Source organism: Danio aesculapii, chromosome 13 (genome assembly GCF_903798145.1).
Source record: "Danio aesculapii chromosome 13, fDanAes4.1, whole genome shotgun sequence".
Classification (NCBI taxonomy): domain Eukaryota; kingdom Metazoa; phylum Chordata; class Actinopteri; order Cypriniformes; family Danionidae; genus Danio; species Danio aesculapii.
This window is the reverse complement of record NC_079447.1, coordinates 8,636,257-8,658,756: the sequence shown is the minus strand read 5'-3', so window position 1 is coordinate 8,658,756 and position 22,500 is coordinate 8,636,257. Positions and strand designations below refer to the sequence as shown.

The 22,500-nt window shown below is 38.9% G+C and overlaps 1 protein-coding gene across 1 annotated transcript in view; it reads right to left on the bottom strand.

The window, feature by feature from the left end:
* The window catches only part of LOC130240014 (MAM domain-containing glycosylphosphatidylinositol anchor protein 1), a 318,227-nt gene that overhangs the window by 187,332 nt on the left and 108,395 nt on the right, over nt 1-22,500 (bottom strand). Inside the window, exon 4 of the mRNA XM_056471429.1 lies at nt 1,225-1,399. Within this exon, the coding sequence (XP_056327404.1) occupies nt 1,225-1,399 (175 nt within the window). The remainder of the gene's footprint in view (nt 1-1,224; nt 1,400-22,500) is intronic.

Sequence of the window (22,500 nt, the reverse complement as noted above, 5' to 3'; positions counted from 1 at the left end):
GCTGCGTCCCATAGATGCAATGATTTTTTTATACTGTAGAAACAGTATATTCTATCCCTCTACCCCTAAACACAACCCTCACATAAAACAATCAGCATTTTTACATTTTCTACATACCTAATTATGTCTGATTTATGAGCCGTTTTCCTTGAGAAACAAAAATTTAGCCAGAACGTCAAAATATACTAATATGCTAACGTGCATTTAATAGACAATAAAAAGATTAGTCTTGATGCCTTTTTGTTAGGGATGTAGCGATTCACCTGACTCACGATTCGATACACAATACACAATATCACAATTTAGTCTGCACATTTTTTGCAAAATAAGACATTTTCTGTTATAAACAAATTGCTATTTTAAAAATATTAAATGTTAAAAATATAAAAATCATGTAATAATAATGTAAACAAATAAAAATAACAGTACATTTTGTTAATTAAAATTTGTATTTTAAAATAAATATTTGCTAACATAAAAATGCTAGATATATATTATATATCTACAAAATTAACTTTAAAACTTAAAACTTAAAAATTAAAAACTAAAAAGATATAAAGTTATTTATTTAAATTAGAAAAAAATATAATTATACACATTATATATCTTTAAAATTACTGATATTGCTGTAATTGTTGTTGTTTTTTTTAAATATTTTAAGGTAGACACACACTATATAATGATTATGTATATAATTCGATTTAAATGGATTCAAAAAACATCCCTAAGGTTGTTTGCGTTGAATGTGAGTTTGACCTTTCTGTGCGGGTGGTTTTTGTGGGCTCAGTCTGGAGCCGCTGACCTGACCCTTGGCTCAATGGGACAGTGGGTCAGTGGTGCTGGGCAGCACCGCAGGGATTCCCTTACACACATAAAGAGTGTGACCCTGCCTGAACTATGTACAGCTTCAACTCTCACTCGAGATCCTTCCAATTCATTCACTTGAACTCTCCAGGCTCATCTGTCCAGTACAACCCACAATGTCCATCAATCACGCTTATTAAATCTCCCTAAAAGCTGGTGGGTGCTATGATTTGTTATCTCTTTTTGACTTGGCAGCTCAATTGGGCATGGCTTCCCCTTGAGTTTTCCATAGCCACCCACACTGATATCCAGCACCGGGACAGAGATGGAGCTCTGGAGAGTTCACACTGATTCACCTCCTGCTGGAGAACTGGGAGGGATCAGGCTGGGAAGAGGAATGATCATGGCCCTATCACTTACACTGCACATCTACGCGAATGGACTTGATGGCAGCCACCCCCACCCCGTTCTCAGCTTTGCAGTAGTAGCGGCCGCCCTGCACCCTCTGGATGTTGGGGATGCGTAGAGTCTCATTGAAGATGGACGTCTCCTGGAACTTGTCGGAAGCACTGCCTGCTGTCTTGGTCCACCGCACCTGCAGAGGGCGACATTCAGGGAGATTCATGAGCAAACAGTGAAAGTGCAAAACAAATAAATGTTTCATATAGTAATAATTTTGTATGTTAAGTAATATAAATCTGAATTTTTTATTTGATTTGCAAGTTGAATCAGTAGGGACACCTTTTGTTTTTGTTTTTTTGTTTTTTTTATTTTAAAGCACAGAATCAGAATCCTTTTATGAGACAGATTTTCAACGAGCTCTCTTTTATTGTATTTTCACATTTACATTAATGAAATGATATCCTAACAATTTTTTAATTGAATAATTTAATAATGATGAATGAATAGAAAAAAACAGATGAAATGATGGATGGAATGACAAAAAAATAGACATTAATAGAATAAACAATGATCAGAGGGATGGATGGACCAAGAGAAAGACAGATGGATGGATGGACAGACCAATACAAAAACAGATGATGGATGGATGGATGGCTGGCTGGACCAAGAGAAAAACAAATGATGGATGGACCAAGAGAAAAACAGATGATGAATGAATGGATGAATGGAAGGATGGAAGGATGGATGGAAGGATGGATGGATGATGGATGGATGGATGGATGGATGAACCAAGAGAAAAACAGATGATGGATGGATGGACCAAGAAAAAACAGATGATGGATGGACCAAGATAAAAACAGATGATGGATGGACCAAGATAAAAACAGATGATGGACGGATGGATGGACCAAGATAAAAACAGATGATGCATGGATGGACCAAGAAAAAACAGATGATGGATGGATGGATGGACCAAGAAAAAAAACAGATGGATGGATGGATCGACCAAGAGAAAAACAGATAATGGATGGATGGATGGACCAAGAGAAAGACAGATGGATGGATGGACAGACCAATACAAAAACAGATAATGGATGGATGGATGGACCAAGAGAAAGACAGATGGATGGATGGACAGACCAATACAAAAACAGATGATGGATGGATGGATGGATGGCTGGCTGGACCAAGAGAAAAACAAATGATGGATGGACCAAGAGAAAAACAGATGATGAATGAATGGATAAATTAAAGGATGGAAGGATGGATGGATGGATGGATGGATGGATGGATGGATGGATGGATGGATCGATGAACCAAGAGAAAAACAGATGATGGATGGACCAAGAAAAAACAGATGATGGATGGACCAAGATAAAAACAGATGATGGATGGACCAAGATAAAAACAGATGATGGACGGATGGATGGACCAAGATAAAAACAGATGATGCATGGATGGACCAAGAAAAAACAGATGATGGATGGATGGATGGATGGACCAAGAAAAAAAAACAGATGGATGGATGGATGGACCAAGAGAAAAACAGATAATGGATGGATGGATGGACCAAGAGAAAAACAGATAATGGATGGATGGATGGACCAAGAGAAAAACAGATGATGGATGGATGGACCAAGAGAAAAACAGATGATGGATGGACCAAGAAAAAAAACAGATGAATGGATGGATGGACCAAGAGAAAAACAGATGATGGATGGATGGACCAAGAGAAAAACAGATGATGGATGGACCAAGAGAAAAACAGATGATGGATGGATAGATGGACCAAGAGAAAAACAGATGATGGATGGATGGATGGATGAATGGATGGACCAAGAGATAAACATGATAGATGGAAAGAAAGAAAAACAGACAAATGGATGGATGATGGATAGAATGACAGAATGAATTCAGATGAATGAATGGAATGAAAAATGATCGAATGGATAGATGAATGGAAAAAAATTAAATGGATGATGGGTAGAAGGATGTGACAGATGATATATATATATTTTTTTTTTTCTTTTTTTTTTCTTTCACAATTTCAGTGAAAGTTTTTTGTTCTAGCATTGGGTTGCAGCTGGAAGGGCATGGGCTGCGTAAAGCATATGCCAGATTAGTTGGTGGTTCATTCTGCTATAGCAACCCCTGATAAATCAGGGACTAAGCTGAAGGAAAATGAATGTTTTAGCATTTGCTTCAGTAAAAGATTCTCTTGAAGACCAGATAAAGTCGATCTTAAATAAAGTCGAGTTGCATGTTGAGGTGAAATCAGCAGATTCTCTACTTTAATCTACACATAAAAAGTGGCTTAACTTTGTAGTAAACTTGCCCCATCAAACAGCTTTCGACCAGTTTTTCTGTCCTTTGCCACCAAGAGGGTCAGTAAGTCCCAGCAGTATCTCCCTCTCTGTCTCTTCCTCTCTGTTAATTTCTCTCTCGCTACACCTGATAAATGAACAGCAGCTGCGTCCCAAATCCACAGGCAAATAAACCTGAATAAACACAAAGCTCCTCGTTTACACAGGTCTCTGTAATCCCATAATCCTTTGCACGTACGTCCTAACCTTCCCGCCGCCCCCAGCGCCGCGAACTACAATGGCCCGCTCACCCGTGTACTGCCCGTTCAGAGGTGACCGTGCTTTAATGGAAGCAGCTTACTGATGTCCAGAGGTGGAGAGGTGCTGGAGATTACACCGGCTTTACTTTGTGATTTTCACTTGACCTTACACACTCAATGCAAAGACTCATGTGAAGGAATCAAAAGAGCGATTGAGAGGGATGAGTGTGTGATTAAAATAACTGAGTCTGACCGCTGTGCTTGTATGCAGGTCAAATTTACAGAACCTACTGTATTTGTTGATTATCTTCATGACCTTTGGCTATATATTAGTCCTTTGAATACAGAGTTTAACTGTAGATTCACATGTTTAGTTGATAAAATGATTCATCTATGTGTTTGCATGAGTATTATTTATAGACTCATCATTTATTTCTACAGCAAAGTCTGAAACCATGTTGAAAGGCTGGGACTAAAGTCTAGAGAGACATTCTCCAAATATGGACTACAAGATCCAGTCATGCACCACACACACACACAACCGCTTCCTAATCCTGACTGATTACATTCTCACAGCCGGAGGATTATTACGAACTGATTACATGCACTTTAAATACAGCACGCACACACACACTTCATTGCTGAGTCTTGTTAAACTGTATAGTGAACATTACGACGTGTTTCTCTTTGCCTTGGCTTGCCGTGATTTTGACCCTCGCCTTGTTTTGTTTGTTTATTCTTGTATGCTGCATGCCTTTTGACCATCTGCCTGTTTAACCCATTATTACTTTATTCAGTTCACCTGTTGGTGTTAATTATTTCTCTTTATAGTCTCCTCGTGTCTGCTGTCCTGTGCTAGTTTGTCAGATTAGGGCTGGGCGATATTGCAAAAAATGTTGTTTCCTACTATTCAATATTGGTAATTGTTAAATATTTTTTATCAATACATTTAGGAACATTAGATCGAATTACTATATTACCCCATACCTGCCAACATTTGTCTCTGAAAATCCAGGAGACCCTGGGGGGTGGGGTTGAGGAGGAGGATGTGTCTGTGTCCAGTACTTTACAGATGCTGGAAAAACCTAAAAGTGGGGAGGGAAAAACCGAAAAGTGGGAGGGGGATGTATCTGTGTCCAGTACCATTTAGCGACTTAACAGGCGCTGGAAAAACCGAAAAGTGTAGGGGGGGAGGGAGGAGGATGTATCTGTGTCCAGTAGCATTCAGAGACTTTATAGAGTCTGGAAAACCCGAAATGTTGGGGGGGGGGGGGGGGGAAGGGGGGTGGAGCAACCTGAAGGCGTGTCTGGTCTGTCCTATGCACTGGGCACCGGCTGCCATCAGAATAGTCAGCAATTCGGGGTGTTTTAGATTGTACCAAACACCTGAGCACCGGGGGAAGGGAGTAAAATTCCAGGAGTTTTCCGGGAGAAAAGACAAAACGGGAGATGGATCTCCCGGCAAAAACTGGAGTGTTGGCAGGTATGTATTACCCCCTATGCCAAAACCATTTCAGATGGGGTGCTAGTACCTGGATGCACAAGAAAAGAAACCAAATAGCCACTCTGGTGATATCCTAACATCCTTTTTTATTTACAATATCCTCACTGCTGCTATACAACACTCATTTTCGCATGTGTTGTTATTCTGACCTGAAGTAGCAAGCCTGAGCGTGTGGTTTCCTTGACCATTACAATTGGGTTTTGCGTTCGCGCACCCCTGGCGTCTCTCGTAACTAAGAGACCATCAAGCGTTTTCTCAGAGGATGACACCTTTATAGAGAAAAGAAAAGCACTGCAGTGTTTGGATGCGCTGTGTTTGTCTGAGGTAATTAGTCTACCACTATTACTGAAATGTGTATATTGCATACAAAGTGTGAAGCAGATTGGTTAGTTCTACCAACATAAATCGTGGTGCGTTCACCGCATTCGGAAAGTTAAGATGTTTTCAATTAGGTGCACCTGGAAAACGCTCCCTCGCGCGCCTCCATTGGAAATGACAAACTGGCACTCTAAGCTTATTGGCATTGCTTCCAAGGCGCACTCAGCAGCCACACTTGAATAAAACTATAGTGCTTCATACTGAAACTTTTTTTTCTCTTTTTTATCAATATTGACAATGGTGTTCGGTCAATACATATTCTGATTTTATCGCCTATTTATTCCAATATCAGATGTCATTATCCAGTCATGTCTTGTCCTGTTCTGTCCAGCCCTGATCCCTGCCAGCCTGCCCAGTCAAGATTGTTTATTCATACATTCATTTTCTTTTCGGCTTAGTCCCTTTATTAATCTGGGGTCACCACAGCAGAATGAACCGGCAACTTTTCCAGCATATGTTTTACACAGCAGATGCCCTACCAGCTGCAACCCATCTCTGGGAAACATCCATTCAAACTTATTCACACACATATACTACGGACAATTTAGCCTATCCAATTCACCTGTACCACATGTTTTTGGACCCGGAGGAAACTCACACGAACACGGGGAGAACATGCAAACTCCACACAGAAACGCCAACTGACCAAGCAGAGGCTCGAACCAGCGACCTTCTTCTACGTGTTCTTCTAGTACAAACAAATATTTTTCATTTACAACTCATTCAAATATATATGTGTGTGTAAACCTCTGCTCTGTGTTGAAGCCTACAGTATATCATGATTCACCACTGGTCGTGAAGTCACACAAAAACCGTCCTATTTGTTTGCACAGTCGCCCAAAAACTCTGCCATTACTGTGTTGATTCATGGTGGCTCTCAAAGGGCGTCCGCTGGCAGATGTAAGACAGATGGCTCTGGATAGGCTATCATTACAGCAGTCTCAGACGCCTTGCTTACTGCAATGCAAAGTCACAGCGGCACAGAAACTTTCAAAGTCTCTGCGAAACGAGGAGACAGAAAGTGCGGGACAGCTGACGGCAACAGACACCGAAACGCCGCCGCGACAGGAAACACAACAGGGGACGAAGAAATTGGTCATGAAAGAGATGAACCAGTGAAAGAGACACAACGCTGGCCTTCTCAACATCAGCAGCTGCCACACATCAGCGTGTTTTACTGCTCCAGAGACTGCTCAAACCCTGTCTGTCTGTCTCCTGCTTTCTTCACAGTCTCTCTTCTGTCGGCTCCTGGGAGAAAAATCCCACGAGTCTCTGTTAGCAGTACAGTGGCATCTTCAACTGTCTTCGACTGCAAGAAAACCTGGCTCTTTTAACATGGTGCGCAATTCTGAAGTGCTTTCTGAACGCAGTCTTTCACTTGTGCTAGTAATGGATTTAGATCTGCTTGTTCAAACCAAGGGCAGGGTAATCAAAGCTCATCAAATCTAAAATCATAAATGATTATTTTCACTTGAAAGGAGTTTTTAAAATAAAAAAAAATTATCCAAGGTATAGCAGTTGCCATGGAAACATTTGTAATTTTTATCTTAAAAATATAAAATATAACTCCTTTAGCTTAGTCCTTCAGCTTAGTGCCTTAATTATCAGGGGTCGCCACAGCCGAATGAATCTCTAACTATCCCAGCAAATGTTTTATGCAGAGGATACCCTTTCAGCTGCAACCATGTACTAGGAAACACCCACACACTCACATTCATTCACACTCATACACTATGGACAATTTAGTTCATCCAATTGATCTATAGTGCATGTCTTTGGACTGTGGGCGAAACCTGAGCACCTGGAGGAAACCCACACCAACACAGAGAGAACATGCAAACTCCACACAGAAATGTCAGGACAGATAAATGGAACAACAGAGTGACAACGGATGGATGGATGGATGGATGGATGGATGGATGGATGGATGGATGGATGGATGGATGGATGGATGGATGGATGGATGGATGGATGGATGGATGGATGGATGGATGGATGGATGGATGGATGGATGGATGGATGGATGGATGAAGAAATTGAAAGAAATACTGACGCATGAATAGATAAAAACAACAACATACAAATGGTTGGATGGATGGAAGAAAAGATGGATAGACGGACAAATTGATGGATGGACAGATAGATAGATAGATGGACGGATGGATGGATGGATGGATGGACGGATGGACAAATTGATTGATTAACAGATTGGTTGGTTGAATGGACTGAAGGCTGAATGAATGGATGGATAAAAGCGAAAAATGACAGAAAAACAGACAGATGAATGGATAGAAAGTACAACTGACAAATGGGCAGATGGATGGATGGAAGGACTGATAGATGGACAAATAAACAAATTGAAGGATGGATGTACAGATGAACGATTTGATGGATCAATGGAAGGACAGATGGACGAACAAATTAATTGATGGAAGGCTGGACGGACGTATGGATGGATGAATGGATGGACAGATGGAAAAAGAAATTGAAAGAAATACAGACACATGAATAGATAAAAAGAACAACAGACAAATGGTTGGATGGATGGAAGAAAAGATGGATGGACGGACAAATTGCTGGATGGACAGATAGATAGAAAGATGGACGGATGGATGGATGGATGGATGGATGGACGGATGGATGGATGGTTTGATGGTTGAAGGGATGGATGGTTGGTTGGTTGGTTGGTAGAATGGGCGGATGGATGGATGAATGGAAGAAAGGAAGGACAGATGGACAGACAGACAATAACCTAGCAAAAGTAAACTAGTTAAAGTATAAGGTTTAGGTTAGTTTAGCCTTAACTATAGGATCAGGCTGCAGACATGACCTGGCCTTACTAATTCTATCAATAATATTTAAAAACAAGCGAAATAATCCACGCATTTGCATAAGTAAATATTAGTAATCAACCTTCTAAATCACAAATATTCCATTAAAGCAGATCTACGAAACCATACACCCTTATTTCCCTCAAAAATGTGACAAAAGATCCTTAATGAAGCTGCATCAGGCAGCGAAATGGGAAATGTAGCAATAGTAAGTCCATCTGACAAAGGTCAAAATAAACTGAAAACAAGCTGAAAAAAATCATATACCACAATTACGATCAGATTTCTCATTGTTCAATAAAATCAGCAGGTAATTTCTGTATAATTTTGACCTAGGTTGCGTGAAGAAAAACCTAATTGAAATAAAAAAATAACACATCTGCAATATCTGAAGTCCTTTGGGAAAGATCTTTACATGCGGAGAGCTTTTATCATTCCTCTCCCATTTTTCCAAAGCGCTCTCTCTCTCCATCTCTGCTTCAGGTTTTCTCTCTCTGCCTCTCCTATAACTGCCTCTATAAATTAAGTTCTCTGCGAGTGACACCAATTCAAGTCAAGCATCCGCAAAGAGACGTTTATTGCTTAATGCCTGTCAAGCCTGCTTAAATCTGGGCGTCTGTGGTCCTCTTCAGCGCTAGCACTGGCTTATTGCTACTGTAAGCGCATTTAATGCTCATTGCTGGGCTTTTTATGTGTGAGCATGTTAAATCAGTGACGAGTGATTACTACACACAAAAGCTCAACGTTCGCAGCTCAGCTTTACGCTGTATTACTCAGAAATCTCGTAACCCGCTCTTTTTTCCAGCTCTCACTCCTGCGATTTATTGACATGATTCACAGACTCTTTTTTTTGTATTGCTATACTGTGAAATAAGGTAAAACGTACAATTAGTTTAAAAGGTATGAGCTGTTTATTCAGGGAATAGCAGTGCGATATTGAGGATAATTATGGGTCATTATTGTCAAATAAACACAGACATGGCGAGCAGGATCCTGATGTGAAGCACAATGGCCTTGAATAACTCTCAGCATGTTTTACTGAGCAAAATATGGATTTTTCATTTTAAAGAGTCAGATTTCTATTTCAGAACACTCTGCAGGTTGTGACTAATGCATTACCTTAATTACAAAAATAATTAGATTATAGTTAATTAATATGCATAATATATATTTATTGTTTTTATTTGAATAAATATAATTGCATATACACAATGACTGCGTCCGAAACCGCATACTTCCATACTATACAGTACGCTTAAATCAGTATGCGAGTCGAGTAGTATATCCAAATTCATAGAAAATCAGAATGTGACAAGTACCCGGATGGTATACTTCCGGCGAGATTCTGAAGTGCGCATCCCATGCATGCTGCGCTATCCCATGATGCCCCGCGAGAGAATTCATGAATGGGAGTGAATGGACGCAACTGATGCAGGTAGGGCATGTGGCCATGACAAAATAGCGGCTGTAGTACGTCCGAATTCCATTCATACTGTTTACTACATCCATCCTGTATAGAACGTACTTTTCTAATGGCCGAGTAGTACGTTTAAATTCAAATGCAGTACCTACTGAGTAGTAGGCGGTTTCGGACCCAGCCAATGTCACTTGTATAGTTTTGAATGGGGTAAAGTGTAACGGTCAATATGGCGAATGAAGGCCCACCTACTAGTACAGGAGCCAATCATCGATCATTATAGACTAACGTTTCTCCGATGTGTGCTTTTATGACAGTTTGGTGGTCAACAAATGCACTGGAATCTCAGCGAATACTTGCTTCACAGAAATAAGAAATATATCCACATATAGCTTGAAATATGTGCTTTTAAATGAACCAAGTGCACTTAAAAACAAAAGTTTTTTGGTTTATTAATCTGTATGAAACGAACGCGAGGTACAGTCGGTCCTGTCAAACGCACATCACATGACAGAAACTTCTCAAACACCCACAAACGTGTAAACGTCATTTCTAGAAGAGATTTAGCATCAAGACCAAGTCGTAAATGACTTCAGAGCAGCGCAATCAGACGATCATTACCCAGAGGATCATGATGTGTAGAACGGCCATAAATGAGGTTTGTGTCGTGATCTTTTTCCTTTCGAGTGAGCATGCGCATTAGCTGAGGCAACCTGAAAATATGCAGATGTTGTTTGATTCTGACGTTTTGTAATGAAACTCATGAGTTACTCATAATACTCATAATAATAATATATTAAACCAATAAAATAATAACAATAAAATTATTAAATATTTCATTTATATTAAATATTGAATGTAAATTACTAATAAATATTTGATTGTACTTATTATTTAATAAAATAATAAAAATAATAATAAATAATTATTGTTATTGTTGTTAGTAATAATAACAATATTGTAATAATAATAATAATAATAATAATAATAATAATAATAAGTGGACTGAATAAAGCATTTTTAAACATAGAAAAATCACAATACATTTAATAACATTTCGATTATAAATGAATACATGAAGTCTGATTTACTTCATAGATTGTGTAATAACAGCTTCCTGCACACACTTTCTACAACCCCAACAGATCCAGAAGAGTTCGCAATCCTGTCTAAATCACTACATCCAATAAAACATTCAGAAAGCTAAATCCGTCAGAGTGCAAAAGACATGAAGAGAAACGGCAAATGCAGGAGCCCGAGGAACAGCAGGAACCAAAGAAGACCAAAGCGGTGTCAGATTTTGCCAGCTCATCTCCCGTTCTGAACTGCAACCTCTATTCGCTGAAATCAATCCTAATCAAATAACACGCCGCGCTGTGGAGTATTTAAGCCTCTCCATATGTTACACAAACAGCGGCTCTATTAAACATCCCACGCCGAGCGTAATAAATGAGAGTGTAAAGTGTGAGGTTGCTTTTTCCGCTCGCGGACACAATGAGGGCAGGAATACATCTGCTTGCTGCATGTGGGATGAACACCTTCAGCCTCACAAGACAACATCACGCTTCTGTCCTACTAACAAGATGTGTTTGCATGACAAGTTCATCAATAGGGAAGCACTTCAAGCCAAATGAACTATGTTCATCATGTACTTCTTAAAGGGGATCTATTCTGCCCCTTTTTACAAGATGTAAAATAAGTCTTTGACATCCCTAGAGTGTGTATGTGAAGTTTCAGCTCATTATAACCCACAAGAAATGTTTTATAACTCTTTGAAAACTGCCCCTTTTAGGTTTTGATCCATATTGTGCCATTTTGGTGACTGTCGCTTTAAATTCAAATGAGATTGTGCTCTTTTCAAAAAAAGGGTGGAGCTATAATGGCCGATTCAAAAACAAGACTAACGTTCAATGCTTATAAGGGAGAGATCATCACCAATGGGTGGGGCTTTCCCCTTTTTATAACACGTAGAAAGGGAGAATGTCAATCAAAGTGTTTCTGCAGACTGTTTTTACCAAGTGTGATTATAATATATAGGATTAATGCATTTTTACCATTAGAGGCTGGCTATATTCACACATTGTTGCCACATAACTGTTAAAAAAACGCTATGAAAGTGATTTTTGCATAATAAGTCCCTTTAATGTGGTGTGAACCTCATTTGATTATATACTTTCAAAAGTCAAAAGACATCTGATGAAATGTCAGAACATGAAAAAAGAAAAGGTACTATAAAAGTAACAGTAGTGGATTCTATCTCAGAAGTCTTCTGGAACCATTCTGTTGTCATATTCAGCTGGGTTGTGTCACAAATCTGGGTCACATGACACCAGAGAAACAGGGGTCAAACTAATTTAAAGGTCACGTTTAATAAAAAAAAAATGTTAAAACAGAATTTGAAAATGTGTATTATTTAAAATATATAAATATATTCATATTTTAAATTAATAACAAATTGACAAACTCAAACAAAAATAATGCATCAGATAAAAAGTAAATATAAAGTAAAAAATGATTGAAGCCAAACATAAGTATAAAGAACTATAAAAAGCCCAAAAAATAAAACTTTTAATTGAATTGAAAATAAAATATTATAGAAATAAAACTAATGAACCACCAACTATTCATATGTTTATACATAGTGAATGCTCTTCCAGTCACAACCCAGTACTGGAAAACACTCTCATTCACACATACACACACACACACACACACTCATACATTACAGAGGATTTAATTTATTCAATTCACCTATAGTGCATGTCTTTGGGCTCAGGGGAAAACGGAGCATGCGGTGGAAACCCACACCAACACAGGGAGAACATGCAAACTCCACACAGAAATGCCAACTGATGCAGCCGGGGCTCGAATCAGTGACCTTCTTGCTGTGAGGCAACAGTGCTAACCACCAAGCCACCGCGCTGCCTTTAAAATATAAATATCTTTACAAAATTACAAATAAAAGACGATTAAGGCCCAATGTTCTGATAATATGAAAGGATCTTTTGTAAGGATTTTTCATTGGTGTTTAAGCATACTTTGTATTGATGTATTGCTTTTTGTTGAGTTTTGCAGTTAAAAATGAATGTCAATTCAACAAAATGTACATGGAATGTTTGGCTATATTTTCAGTTTAATTTCACTGAAAATATAGCCAAACATTCCATGTACATTTTGTTGAATTGACATTTATTTTTAACTGCAAAACTCAACAAAAAGCAATACATCAATACAAAGTATGCTTAAACACCAATGAAAAATCCTTACAAAAGATCCTTTCATATTATCAGAACATTGGGCCTTAATCGTACTCACTGTTATTAGACTACAGTATATAAATACATTCACCGGCCACTTTATTAGGTACACCAGTCCAACTGCTAGTTAACGAAAGTTTCTAATCAGCCAATCACATGACAGCAAGTCAATGCATTTAGGCATGTAGACATGGTCAAGACGATCTGCTGCAGTTCAAACCAAGCATCAGAATGGGGAAGAAAGGTGATTGAAGGGACTTTGAACGTGGCATGGTTGTTGGTGCCAGACGGACTGGTCTGAGTATTTCAGAAAGGTTGGTGGTGGTGGTGGTGTAATGGTTTATTTTCTTGGCACACTTTGGGCCCATTAGTTCCAACTGAGCATCATGTAAACATCACCGCCTACCTGAGTATTGTTGCTGATCATGACCACAGTGTATCTTCTGATGGCTACTTCCGGCAGGATAACACACCATGTCATAAAGCGTGAATTATCTTAGACTGGTTGTTTGAAAATGACAATGAGTTCACTGCACTGTAATGACCTCCACAGTCACCAGATCTCAATCCAATAGAGCACCTTTGGGATGTGGTGGAACAGTAGATTCGCATCATGGATGTGCAGCCGACAAATCTGCAGCAACTGTGTGATGCTATCAAGTAAATATGGAGCAAAATCTGAGGAATATTTCCAGTATCTGGTTGAATTTATGCCTCAAAGGATTAAGGCAGTTCTGAAGGCAAAAGAGAGTCCAGCCCTGTACTATTAAGATGTACTGTACAAATAAAGTGGTCGGTGAGTGCATAACACAGCTATTATAAATAGCATTAAAAATGCACATTTTTCTTTCAACCTTTCATTAATTCTCATGTATGCCTTGACAACTGCAAACAAAAACTAAACTACTAAAGTTTCTTTTTAACTAGTTTAACTTTGTCATGCATCACTTTCATTGCTTCCATCTGAACATATGCAGATATTTCATTTGAACAGTCTTGTCCTGTCTAAGTGGGTGTTTTTCTTGGCCACAAAACTGCAGCGAGGGTCAGCATTCAAGATTTTAGTCAAAAGTCTGGTTTGGCCTGACTTCATAGTTCATCAGCATCATGTCCAATCCATCTGTGATGCTCTATAATCACTAACTTACTGAGTTAAACACGCCACACGATCAGGGGGGGTGATCCAGTTCCTCGCGGACGGCAATCAACAGCAATCTGAGATCGACCAGTTAGAGAGAACAGGAAACCAAATCGCGATGATGATGATGATTAGTGCATTTCTAGCATTGATTCAGGCTGCTTTTACACAAACAGGTCTTGGTTTATCATCAAGCATGCTCCCTGGAGACTGAAAACACAACCGAGTGGCATGAGGAGTTACAGGAACAGGATTATGATGATGCTGATGATGTCAGTGCTGACTGAAGTGCTGACAGACTGTTATATGAACTGTTCAGTCGAGAGAATGCAGAAATGGAGATGTGATAGATGGGGAAAGATTGCAGCGAGTGACAGGGTATGGCTTTCAATTGGATGAAATCACAGCATAATTTCTCAGTTATTCCTTTTATGACCAGATATAGATTTTATACTTGGAAAAATAGAGCCTGTGCTCACACATCCCCTCTGAAGAAACCTCGATAAAGTCTCAAGCTAAGCTCAGATTTGTCCAGACTCTAGAAAATATACAAAGATCTCTATATGAACTCAAATATTTATCATTAAATGACAATAAACAGATACAGTCCGTTTTTAATTTTAGAAAAAATATGTTTATGATTTTTTTTTCATTTGTATTCCGGATGGATGTATGGGTGGATGGATGGATGGATGGATGGATGGATGGATGGAAAAACATACAAAATGATTTATAACTTGATAGAATGATACAATGTTAAAACGATGGATGGATGGATGGACGGATGGATGAATGGACGATGGATGAATTGGATGGATAGATAGAAAGCAAGATAGAATGACAGAATGATGAAAGGATGGATTGAAAAAGAGACAGATAGAACAACGGACCTGATAGATAGCATGCTAGAACAACAGAGTGACGGATGGATGGATGGACGGATGGATGCATGAATGAATGGATGGTTGGATGGATTGATAGATGGATGGATGGATGGAACAACAGACAAAGATATAAAGCACAATAGATTAGCAGAATGATGGATGGGTGGATGGATGGATGGATGATGGAAAAACAGACAGAATGATATATAACATGATAGAATGATAGAATGTCAAAATGATGGATAGATGGATGAATGGATGGACGATGGCTGGTTGGATGGATGGATGGATGGAAGACAGCAAAATGATAGTTTGATAAACTGAATGACTAAATGACAGAACGACAAATGGATGGATGGATGGATGCATGGATGAATGGATGGTTGGATGGATTGATAGATGGATGAATGGAACAACAGACAAAGATATAAAGCACAATAGAATAGCAGAATGATAGATGGGTGGATGGATGATGGAAAAACAGACAAAATGATATATAACATGATAGAATAATAGAATGTCAAAATGATGGATAGATGGATGAATGGATGGACGATGGCTGGTTGGATGGATGGATGGATGGATGGATAGATAAATAGATAGCAAGATAGAATGACAGAATGATGAATGGATGGACTAAAAAGAGACAGATAGAACAACAGACCTGATAGATAGCATGCTAGAACAACAGAGTGACGGATGGATGGATGGAAGACAGCAAAACGATAGTTTGATAAACTAAATGACAGACACAGATGTATGGATGGATGGACGGATGGATGCATGGATGGTTGGATGGTTGGATGGATGCATGGATGGTTGGATGGATTGATAGATGGATGGAACAACAGACAAAGATATAAAGCACAATAGAATGGCAGAACGATGGATGGGTGGGTGGATGGATGGATGGATGGATGGAAAAACAGACAGAATGATATATAACATGACAGAATGTCAAAATGATGAATGGATGGATGGATGGACGATGGCTGGTTGGATGGATAGATAGATAGCAAGACAGAATGACAGAATGATGGATGGATGGACTAAAAAAAGAGACATATAGAACAACAGACCTGATAGATAGCATGCTAGAACAACAGAGTGACGGATGGATGGATGGAAGACAGCAAAATGATAGTTTAATAAACTAAATGACTAAATGACAGAAGGACAGATGGATGGATGGATGGATGGATTGATAGATGGAACAACAGACAAAGATATAAAGCACAACAGAATGGCAGAAGGATGGATGGGTGGGTGGGTGGATGGATGGATGGATGGATGGATGATGAAACGACAGACAGAATGACAGAAAGTATAACGAAAACAAAATGATGAATGGACGGATTGAGATACAGATTGATGGAACAACAGACAGAATGATATATAGCATGATGTAATGACAGAATGATGGATGGATAGACAGGATAACAGAAAGCATGATAGACCGAATAAAAGAATGACAAAGTAGATAGAGAGATTACTTCTTAATTACTTCTTATCCACTAAACGTTGACAATGCTGCTTCCAAATCAGAGAATTTCCTCACAGCACATCAAACTGTTCTAATTCAAAAGAGCACTCTTTTTCTGAAAGGCGAGCGCTTCACCACAGTGTTTACTCATGAGTAACATCAGCTTTTCAAACATCAAACATTTCTGATGACCGAGTCTTTCCCACCTGCTATCATCATAATGCTACAACCAGACATCTGCTACAAGTTAAAACGCTCCTGTCTAACCCTCCTCCTTTAATTCCTTCTCTCTCGTGGCCAATCAGAGACTGTTACATAGCGTGTCTCCATGAGCACCGTCTGCCGTAATGCATTTAGATGCTGTGCACACTGAGACGCCAACGAGAACTGAGCTTTCTAGATCGCTCCACCACTGGGGCTTTACACATCTCACACAGCTTTAATATTCCTTCTGCTTTATGTTTCTCACCAGCACACCTTCCTCCTCGTCTTCCTCTATACCTACTCCACAGAGAATTATCTGAGATATAGACAAACACATTATAAGCCTAATCTGGTTAGATTATGTTTAGGGCTAAACAATATATCGTATCAATATATCGATATTGCAAAGTGTGTATCAACAACAGTCACGTCGCAGGATTAGATTTATTAAAGATTAAAAGAAAAAAATATAGATATTTAAATATTGTTTTATATTGTACACAATTATTTATACCAATAAAGGCTCATTGTGAATACGCACCCACATATACATTTCTGGAGAGCGCGAATTATGTAGCCAGAGGCAAGTATGACTGCATTTTGTCTTTAAAGCCTAGTTCACACTATAGGATTTTAAGCCTGATTTGAGCCTGATTTGGAAGTTAACGAGCTCGCCGACAGATCTGGCTGTGATCGGGAAGAAATCTGTGGGTACACGGCGCTCGCCAGTCTTTATGTGTGAACTACTGAACAACGCATCAAAGAGGCTTGCTGAAGCGTCGCCGAAACCTCGCAGATGGAAATCCAATATCTAGCATGATGAATATTTCAGAGCAGTCGGCCGACTCAACCCCATGATGTAGCAACAAGCTGCAGCCAATGAGAGAGCATACCAGCATAAGCTGACTGCCTGTGTGCTCAGGAGCTCAACAGAAACGTCTGTGATTGGCCAGAATGGGAATCGGTGCACTTGCTTCATTCTGCCTTACCACGGACACGAGAGTAGGCTATATTAACAGTGGAGCATTCTGTAACTATTAGAATTACCATACTGCTCATTCTGACCGTTCTCATATAAAACGTCATATTGTCACGTCATATTTACATTCAAAGCTTCTATTAAGATATTAAAATTAAGCTGTGAATGTCTGTTATCATATTTGATGACACCATTACCCTAAAAATATTATCTTTTTTGGTAATACAACCTATAAATATGTAGTTAAGATACTAGAACACGCAAAAGTCTGGGGCTCGCTTTTATTTTCACTTTAAAACAGGAGCTATTTCCCGGCACAGAATATGCTGTTTGAAAGATATATTTGAAGTAAATGTATGTTTTTGCTATCAGAAAGTTATGTTGATATTAGCAGGAAGTTGCTAGGCAAAAAATGCATGCATATTTAAAGTCACAGCGAAAAGTAGCAGACATGCATTCAGTCATTTTGACCAATATGGTAATTAAAGGTAGAAATGCTCAGTTCTTTACCGTTTTGTAATTTAAAAAATAACAATGTTAGAACGAAATACACATATTTAGGAAACATCAGGGTGTTATAGATAAGTTAGTTTTATTTCAAAGAGTTATTAAATTACAAGATTTAAAAACTCTCTGTGTATCAATCCACTCAAACCTTGCAGATGAGCGATTAATCCGCTGATGCATCAGCTGACTGACGATGTTTTTAAATGCTCCCTTGAAAGCTTAAAACATTGTCAGTGATGTAATCAGCACACAAGCAGCCACTAGTGTGCAGCTTTTTGACGTCTCCTCGCTCAAAATTTCATTGGCTGTGGTTTGGTAGCTTGAATGAGCTGTTGGGGAACGAGTTGTCAGATCTTGTAGTGTGTAACCCCTCTCTTGTAGATCATTTATGTAGTGTCACAGTGTGAACACCACAGCGATTAAAAGACACAAAAATCAAGTCATGTGGTGTGAACGGCACAGCAATCTGCCAATGTTTAAAATCCTGTAGTGTGAACTAGGCTTAAAACAACCACTATGGAATGGTAAGACGCCACCGATGGCTTCAGTTTCTTTTCGCACTACCAGCTGATGGCTTCCCTCTGTGTGGATGGCTTTTGGCTCACTGTGTACATCGGCGGACTTGGGAGGCGGATCGGAGTTTTCGGGGTTCGAGTCCGGTGAAGAACGGTTCCAGACAGCAGGTAAAACCCCAAAAATTAAATAAATAAAATAAAATAAACAAGTAAATAACAGTATGAGAATGTGGTAAGATCTGAAAACGTGGTAAAAATCAGGCAGCTGCGAAGGCTTTTCTTTTTCTGGGTTTGTTTTGAAACAGGTCGGTCAGTCAGTCATTTGACAGTGGCCTCTGATGGATTTACGCGAGAAGAGCAGACACGAATGGCATGCTCACAAGAGAAATTTGAGATCTTAAAAAGCATACACAGCAGCCTCTGGTGGATTTGTGAAAACAAAAAAAGCAAAAAAAACGTGGGACGTATCTCCTGGGACGTATTTCACGCTCTCCAAAAATGTATACAGCAGTACGTATCCACAATGAGCCTGGGTTATTCTGGGTTGATTCATACAGTGATGATAAAGTTATTTTACATTTGATTGTTCAATTTTTGTTTTTGAATACCATTAGGCCAAATAACCATAACACACTGTTTATTTAACCTTTATTTGTCCTCTGTTGTATTTATATTTGCTTAATCTATTATATTTTATGCAGATGTATGGCATAGAAAAAGACGATCACCCTAGTCGATCTACATAAATGCAATCAAAATAGAGCTATTCAAGTCATCTGGTGAAATTATTGCATTAAATATCGCAGCAAATCAAAACATTGCAAAGTCAGATTTTTCCAATGTCGTACAGCCCTAATTGTGACTGTCAATTAGGTGGCGCAACATTTAGAAGGAAGTTTTTGATGATACCTTTGCAAAGCGATGGATGGATGGATGGACGGATGGACGGACGGACGGACGGACGGACGGACGGACGGACGGACGGACGGACGGACGGACGGACGGATGGATGGATGGATGGACCAACAGACAGAATGATTTATATCTGACGAACTGACAGACGGACGCATGGATGGAAAGACAGACAGAATGATGGATTGATTGTGGTACAGATAGATGGAACAACAGACAGAATGACAATGATGGATGGATGGATGGATGGATGAATGGATGGATGGATGGATGGATGGATGAATGGATGGATGGAACAACAGACAGAATGATATAATGATGGATGGATGGGTATATGAATGCATAGATGTATGGATATATGCAAGGATAGATGGATTGATGGAACACCAGACAGAAAGACATACAGTTGAAGTCAGAAATAATAGCCCCCGTTTATTTTTCCCCTATTTCTGTTTAACAGAGAGAAGATTTTTTTTCAACACATTTCTAAACATAATAGTTTTAATAACTCATTTCTAATATTCTAATTTATTTTATCTTTGTCATGATGACAGTAAATAATATTTGACTAGATATTTTTCAAGACACTTCTATACAGCTTAAAGTGACATTTAAAGGCTTAACTAGGTTAATTAGGTTAACTAGGCAGGTTAGGGTAATTAGGCGAGTTATTGTATAATGATGGTTTGTTCTGTAAACAGCTGGGAAAAAATTAGCTTAAAGGGGCTAAAAATTTTGACTTTAAAAAAAATTAAAAACTCCTTTTATTCTAGCCGAAATGAAACCAATAAAACTTTCTCCAGAAGAATAAATATTATCAGACCTACTGTGAAAATTTTCTTTGCTCTGTTAAGCATAATTTGGGAAATATTTAATTAATAATAACTAATAATTCTGACTTCAAGTGTATTTCACAATAAAATGAAAGTACTATGGATGGATGGATGGATAGCATGATGGAAAGATAGAAAGAATGGGTGGATGGCTTTTGGGACAGGTAGATGGAACAACAGACAGAAAGATGGATGGATGGATGGATGGATGGATGGATGGATGGATGGAACAACAGACAGAATGACGTATCACAACAAAATTAAAGAACTATAAATGGATGGATGTATAGATGGATGGATGGCATTATGGAAAGACAGACAGAATGATGAATGGATGGATTGTGGCACAGATAGATGAAACAGCAGACATGATTCAATGATGGATGGATGGATGGATAGATGGATGGATGGATGGATGGATGGAACAACAGAAGAACAGAATCATGAATGGATGGATTGTGGGAGAGATAGATGGAACAACAAACAGAATGATCTAATGATGGATGGATGGATGGATGGATGGATGGATGAGCAGTTTCCCAGTTGATAAAAATAAAAGACACACATCCATTTACAAATCCACTTCCTGTTTCAATAATGCATCCATCTTTAAAATGTAATATTTATTTCCAACATAATCCAGCAATGAAGACAAACTTTCCAACATTGAGGAGTCTCTTTAGCCCTGATCCGCAACACTTTATCGGCGCGTCCATGTTTTCTCCACTCCGTCTCTCTGTTGTCGTATGACCTTGCGTGTGTCTTGATCAGTATGTGGTGTGGAGTGATTTTTTGCCATCTGATCTTTCTGTTTTCAGAACTGTATTGATCCTTTCTCCACTGCACTCTCAAGGACAGAAACCAAACCCAGATGACCCCTCCTTCTATTCCCCATCTCAAACTTATCCACCATGTTTTTTTTGTGCTTTTCTTTGTTCTTCTCTCTCTCTCTCCTATCGATGCCCAAGGTTGCAGTGACCAGCAGTATGAATAAATAATGTGCGGAGCGGGATCTCTTTCAGAAAAGCCATTTAGGCTGCTATTGTGTTACTAAAGGCTGTGCATTTAGCCGCCGATGTCCATGTGACAGAAATGCTATAGGATGTGAACTGTGAGTCCTGTGAAGCAGCTAAATCTCCAACAGCACTAGACCTTCCAGATGACCTTAAGCACAATCACTGCTGCTGCTTGCTCACTCTATTCAAACTCACTGACTTACTCTTCTGCTGTAAGTGTACTGAGCCATCAGTGTCGTTACAGTGAATGCAGGTACATCAGGCCTGATTTTGGACATTGTGATGCACACTCTTTCTGTTGAGTTATGCAAGTTCTCTTCATCCATTGCTCTTATTGTCTGAGGGATACCACAAGGGTCTGTTTTAGGCCCACTTCTGTTTCATATATACAGTTGAAGTCAGAATTATTAGCCCTCCTGATTTATTAGCCCAATTTCTGTTTAAAGGAAAGACTTTTCAACACATTTATAAACATAATAGTTTTAATAACTCATTTCTAATATTTTTATCTTTGCCATGATGACAGTATATAATATTTTACTAGACATTTTTTCAAGACACTAGTATTCAGATTAAAGTGGCAAAATTAAATGCTAAACTAGGTAAATTATGGTAACTTAGCAGCCCAGGTAGCAAAGAATTCTGGCCTAGATTTGGCATAAAGCTGGCACAACAGGCATTCATACAGCACTGGCATACAACATGTGGGCCATGACAGAAGTGGCACTGTGTTTAAGGTGGCACACAAGACATGGTCCAGATGTCAAATGTAGTAATTGGTCCAGATGTTAAAAATGTATATGTGGGCCACGTAAGATTGACCCATATTTAAAATATATTTAAATAATCTCTTGAGTAAAAGAAATATTTTAA